The sequence below is a fragment of the Pseudochaenichthys georgianus genome, chromosome 5, assembly GCF_902827115.2.
Source record: "Pseudochaenichthys georgianus chromosome 5, fPseGeo1.2, whole genome shotgun sequence".
Taxonomy (NCBI): domain Eukaryota; kingdom Metazoa; phylum Chordata; class Actinopteri; order Perciformes; family Channichthyidae; genus Pseudochaenichthys; species Pseudochaenichthys georgianus.
In genome coordinates this window covers 19748776-19754869 of record NC_047507.1, presented here as the reverse complement: position 1 = coordinate 19754869, position 6094 = coordinate 19748776, and the positions used below count along the sequence as shown (strand labels likewise).

Genomic DNA, 6094 nt, shown 5'->3' with positions numbered 1-6094 from the left:
TTACTGTTGGATCAAGATACACGGGTAGCTTTATCTCCAGAACACCAGTGAAACCAACACCAGGTAACACAAATCCTCTGTTTCCTAATTATTCAAACCGGCTTAGTTGTCATTTTTACATGCTATACATTTGAATAGAAATCCAGAAATGATCACGATTGACTTACTGTATTTGTTGTTTTGAATGTTTTAAAAGTTTTGAGTTTTTTTTCACCAGGAAGGACTGTTATCACTTCTTCCACTCCTATGACTACCAAACAAACACCAGGTAACACTATTACATATTTATTCAATGTGACTTTAATTGATCACAAATCATTTAAAAAGTATTTTATATTTACTTTTAATTCACTAGGTCTTACTGTTGGATCAAGAAACACTGGTAGTTTAATCTCTACTCCCATAAAACCAGTGAAACCAACACAAAGTAACACAAATACTCAGTTTCCTTATTATTCACACTTTTTTTAAGTCCATCAAAAAAGGCCAACATGCGTTTTCTGTAAATGTTTGAAGGTTTCTGACTTTTTCTTTATTACAATAGGTCAGACGACTCATACGTCTAGCACTCAAGCTATTCTCTCACCTGTGACCTCAGAGAACCCATCATCAGGTGATCAAAAGCATCTATTACTTACACATACTATTAACATTACAAATAAAATGATATTTATGTTAGTGATTAAGTCATTAATTTCTCTTCCCTATAGCAAATTGGCATGTTATTTAGCAAATTAGTTAAAGCTGTCCTTTTTGTGAATAATATATAAAACATGAATTATATTAACGTTAAAAAGGGTGCCTCCTAATATACAGTGTGTTCATATTACATGTTTCTTCTGGGTTTGAGCAGTGAGTATTGCTCTGCAGTGTCGCAGTAAAACAATTTTCTTCATTATTATCTGTAAATCAATAATGTATCATCTTCTCAACTGTAATCAAGTGTTTAATTTATATCAGTTTCAAAGCAATACCCTGTCCTTCGTGTTTTATATTCAGTGTGCCCTTTACTGGTACATAGGTACTCACAGTCTTCTTGCTTTTGTGTTGGAAGTGAAACTGACACTTGTTTCTGATCTCACACAGAAACATGGACATGGAAGTTGTTAATAGTTGCGGCTTCTTTTGGAGGTGTTATCGTACTGGGACTGGCTTTTCTATTTACCAAAAGAACACATGGTGAGAACTTGATGTTTGTGCCCACTAAAGCATTTGTCCTCCCTGCTCTTTGTGGAAGTAAAGAATCCAGGCGGAGGATCAGGGCGAGTTAGCAAATGCCCCTATTGAACACGTAAGATTATACTGTAAATCTCACTTTAATCAAAAATATGAAATACTTAGAAAGAAGGCAGTTTGGTTGAAGGGAGTTTGTTTATCATGTCTGCTCTGCACGCCTGCTTGAACATGATTGGAGGAAAGTAGTAACACAGCTGGGAATGAGCCAATACATGTGAAGCTTATCAGAAACAGCTGATGTCTAATAAGCCAATACAACTTCAGTGCTTTGCCCCAACAAACCTCATGCTTCTCTCTCTCTCTCTTTTTCAGAAAGATGTGCTGCCAAGAGGTAAGGATATGTATTATTTTTTTTACCTTTTCAGCAATAGGTGAGTTAGTAAAGAGGTAGTTATGTTTTACAGTTTGAAACTTCCTTCATTCAGATTTCATCTTATTCTCTTCAAGTAGCTGCTTAGTGCATCCTCTGCAGCAGGACTTTAGTTGTTATGCAGTCGTGTAAAGAGAGGGGTTAGTTGTTATCTCCAAAGCCAGATGCCACCTATTTCTTCACACTGAGGCCATTTAGGTCTGAGAGGGGTTTTAAGAAAGAAATGTTTTCCTTTACATATTATCTTTATTGTCAACCATGCTGTTTCTAGTGTAATGAGTACAACTCGATGCAAATTAGCATTTAGCTACAAGACTTAACCCAGTGCATCTGATCCTTGTACATAAGTGTATGTTCCAATTCTAATGTGATTCCCTTATTAAATAAAGTAAACTAAGCTACACCAAGCTAAACTCTCTTTAATAAAACATTTTCCCTTTTATATCTGTATAGGACACAAGCCAATGTCACCGGTAATGTAATGTAGCAGTCAGGAAACTTTATTATTCATACAGAATAAAGATATTATATATTGTTATTCTTTTGTATTGAGGTGTGTTTTACTCTCTGTTACAGATGACTTGATGTGCACGAGAAAGCTTGACCATGGAGGATCGGTAATTAAAAAAAAAAAACACTTCTATATCAGATATAACATTCCCATCATCTAAAATAATGGAACATTTGAAAAGCAAAATTCCTCAAGGTTTATTAACATTGTTATTCATGAGTTCCTCTCACTTCCTCGCCCTTCCTTCCTGTTATCTTAAGTTACCTGCAGGTAACGATGAAGCCTACAGTATGATCACCTCAGTACCTGCTGCTGTGTGTCTCACTGGTGAGCTGCATCTGTATTATTGAAGGAGAACCACAACAAAAAACTAATTTGAAACAAACTCGAAAAATGGCTTGTGATACAGACAGATGTGTAATCACTTAAAGCTTGTTATAAATAGAACCGGTGGACTAAACCACTGAACCCATCCTCTCTCTTGTTCTCACAGGTCCTGAGAAACCGAGCAGGCAAGCCTCTCAAAATGAGGATGTGAGTGAGAGTGAGACACATTGTGTAACACATTTGCTAAATGTTTGTATGTAGTAAAGATTGAATGAGCCTTATGGTTTCTTTCCCCTTTAGTCTGACATATACCACGTGTACTCCACCATCTCCGAGGAGCCACCCCCATCAGCCCTGAACGACATGGTGTACAGCACCCTGCAGGCCTATTGAACAGAAAGCAACAGCATGAAGGACTGCTTTTAAAACCATGTGCTATTTATTTGAGCTTTTCTTTAATTATTTTATAGTATCTTATGACCCATAGGGAAATTGAGATGTCTTTCCAAGCTAAAAGTGTTAAATAAACAGTTAGTTTGATGTCTTCTCATCTGTCAGAGTGACCAGCTCCGTGACTGGGGGTTACCTCCCTGAGCCTGAGGCTGTATTTTGTGTGTACGTGTGTCAGTGTGCAGATATTTATCGCTAACGATAGCATCACAACTTGCCAGATGCAGTCATGAAAAGTTACAGAGGTGTTGTTGAGATTCAGATGAACATTGAATTTGAAGAATGGTGTGGTCCGAGCAAGAAGGGCCAAGGGGTCATTTAGGATAGGAAGTGTGAAAGGGGGAAAACTCAAAAAATCTTCCTCATGGGCTAACAAACATTAATTGTGGATTGACAGGCGCACCTTGCAAAGAAAGTTGCTCTTAGCATCTCATTAGTATGCACACTGTATGTTAGTTAACAATATGTTGGTCCCACATACAGTCGAGCCTGTTTGATGCAAAGCTATCTTTATCTGTTCATTTCACAATATATCTGTTTTTGTACTGTATATTCAGATTATAACAAAGTTTGTTTTCTTTTAATTATAGTCTGCTTGACTTCCTGCCTTTATTTTCTTCTTTAAATTGCTAGGTAAATAACCATAGACTGTATATATAAAGGGTAAATATCACAATATTTAAACCATGTACCTAAATTGATCCTTAAAATGTACATGTTTGCGTGTGAACCCACATTGAAATAAAAAAGGGTTGATATTTATTATTAGATAATTATTCATTGGCTTCAGGATGTGATATGAAACTTTTACATCGAGTTGAAAGAAAAACAAGAATAACATGAGACTTTGCTATTTATTATCAAAGTCAAATTTTACCTTGTTAATATGGCCATTAAAATGCGTTTTGATGTCATTTGATGCGAGAAATATGAGTTGTTATTTCAGATTATGTGTGCAGTGGATGTACATGATCTTTAGTTTGCTAGTTATTACGAAGATTACTTCAGGAAATCGCGACGTTTTCATTGTTACCAAGGTGGTTGCTAGGGACGCTGCTATCGATATTATTTCTGTTATGTTGTGTAACTGTTTAATGGTGTTATCTTTATTGCTACCCCCTTCCCCGTCAATGTATAGTGTTGGTCCACAGCCTAAACATATTAGTTTAACAAAATCCGCATCTAAAGATAGCCTACGTTATTTCCCCCCTGTGCAATTCCAGTCTCACATCTCAGAGCACACCGTCATTAACAAATACCGGAAACAGACCGAAATAATAATAATACCTTATTCCGAGTGTGCTTGCGTTTCTCTTTGAAAGTCATCACATAACGGCATTGTAATACACGGTTCGGCTGCATTACATATTACATATCTGCCGTAGTTCTGTATTTATAGAGCCCTGATGAGAAGACAAACATGAGGAACTGAAAACGTGACGTGGATCATAAATATATCAGCCATTAAACAACATCTTACATTTCTTTTCACACAATGCGTCTCCTTGCAGTATCAACACTAATTCGGCTCACTTTTATATTTGATCCAATTGGTAGATAGGCTGTATTTACACCATAAAGGTGCACAATTGATATAAAGGGACACCTGGTGGTTAAAGCATGTTATTGAATTTCAATATTTTTATTATTAGATATTAATACGATCCCTATAAAGTATTCATTACTCGTTATTCTCTATTAATTGTTAATTAAAGACTGTATGTAATGACTATTTTGCACATCCCTTTCAAGATTTCAAGATTTTCTAAGGTTTATTGACATATCATAATAGGCCTACACAACTGTGGTGTAGTTCTGCACTGAATGAAAAACTTGGGTTGCAGGTTCCTCAATAGTGCATTACAAGACATCTATCAATATTTGTGCATATCTCCAGCAATGTTAACTATGTTGAAGCACTTATTGTAACTGATATTATACATAATGTATTATACTCTTATAGATGTATGTAGATATTTCATCTCCGGCCTTGTCAGGTATTGAACAATCAATAAATAAAGAACACAGAATTGTTGAATATAAAACACAGAATTTATGTGATTATACTAAATGATTTTCAAATAAACACAACTGCATATTTAACTGTTACACATGCTGATGTAACGCAAATGTTCCAACTTGGGATCAATAAAGTATATCTTATCTTAAGCTGATCGATGGCTACTGCCATATTTGCAAAATGTGCCTCTGAACCTTGACAAGTGCATGTTTCAGGCTTATCAATTAATGTAATGTAATGTTATCACAGGGGTCACACACATAAGACCAGCTGTTAAATAAAGCTCTTCTGACTTTAGCTGGCATGTGGGTATATATAGTAATACTGCCCATAATGGGCACAAGCAATTTTCACCCATTTATTAATTATATGTTTTAAATGTGAGTGTTTCCTTTCCCCTAAACCTCCAGGGATGTACACAGTTTAATACTGGCAACTTCTTATTATGGGAAATACGAAAACGTCTTTTAAAACTACAACTCCCAGTAGAGACGTGCCATAGAGAACATGTTGCGAAACAGTATAGCCAGCATGTGTATTTCTGGGGACGGGGTGGGGGAGGGGGGACGCGGTGGACCCGTTCAAATCCAGTTTTGGACAGTCTGCCGTGGTTCCATCCCATTTCAAGTGCTGTTCGAGGCTGGCTTAACCCTCGGAGCACACTCTCCAATCACAGAGCTTGAGGACTATCACGGGGTTTGTCAGGAGCACATGGTGTAGTCCAAACGATAGCTGGGGATTCTGGGTAGTGTAGTGTCTTCTGCCATCCTTTACTCCTGGGAATGGACGCTCACATTACCTTTAAGGGCAGCCGACATAAACGAATGCCGTGCTTCCATGAGCGTCAAATCCCGACGCAGATGGGAATACATTGCAATCAGTTGAAAGCTATTTGCGTCTCTTTATGACGCTGAAGGAGCCTAGGAGCGTCACAATTGGACGCCACGGACACTGACCAAACGTCGCTATTGGACGCTTAGGGAGTGAGAGTGTGTTGGTTACGGAGCCTTCTCTTCTATATTGTTTCCACATAACGAGCATTTTGCGCTGCTCTTTTCCAATGTGGAAGCAGAATGTGTGAAAGCATACAGCACGATGCGGGGTGTGTCTGTAGACATCTCTAGACTGGAACAGCGGGGCCCAGTCCGTGAACTCGCCATACAGGATAGAGGACATCAGA

General features: G+C 37.6%; 1 protein-coding gene across 2 annotated transcripts; it reads left to right on the top strand.

Annotated features, from left to right (window-relative positions):
- Nucleotides 1–217: 217 nt before the first annotated feature.
- Nucleotides 218–3808, top strand: LOC139433862 (uncharacterized). 2 transcript variants are annotated; one of them, XM_071203293.1, is made up of 10 exons: nt 218–268; nt 356–427; nt 545–613; nt 1087–1179; nt 1549–1567; nt 2060–2079; nt 2183–2223; nt 2378–2444; nt 2611–2651; nt 2745–3808. In XM_071203293.1, the coding sequence occupies exons 1-10, from the start codon at nt 247–249 to the stop codon at nt 2835–2837; spliced, it is 537 nt and encodes a 178-aa protein (XP_071059394.1). In that variant the 5' UTR covers nt 218–246; the 3' UTR covers nt 2838–3808. The 2 variants fall into 2 exon arrangements, with proteins under 2 accessions (XP_071059394.1, XP_071059395.1); XM_071203294.1 differs by having other exon boundaries at nt 220–268; nt 356–382.
- Nucleotides 3809–6094: the final 2286 nt, after the last annotated feature.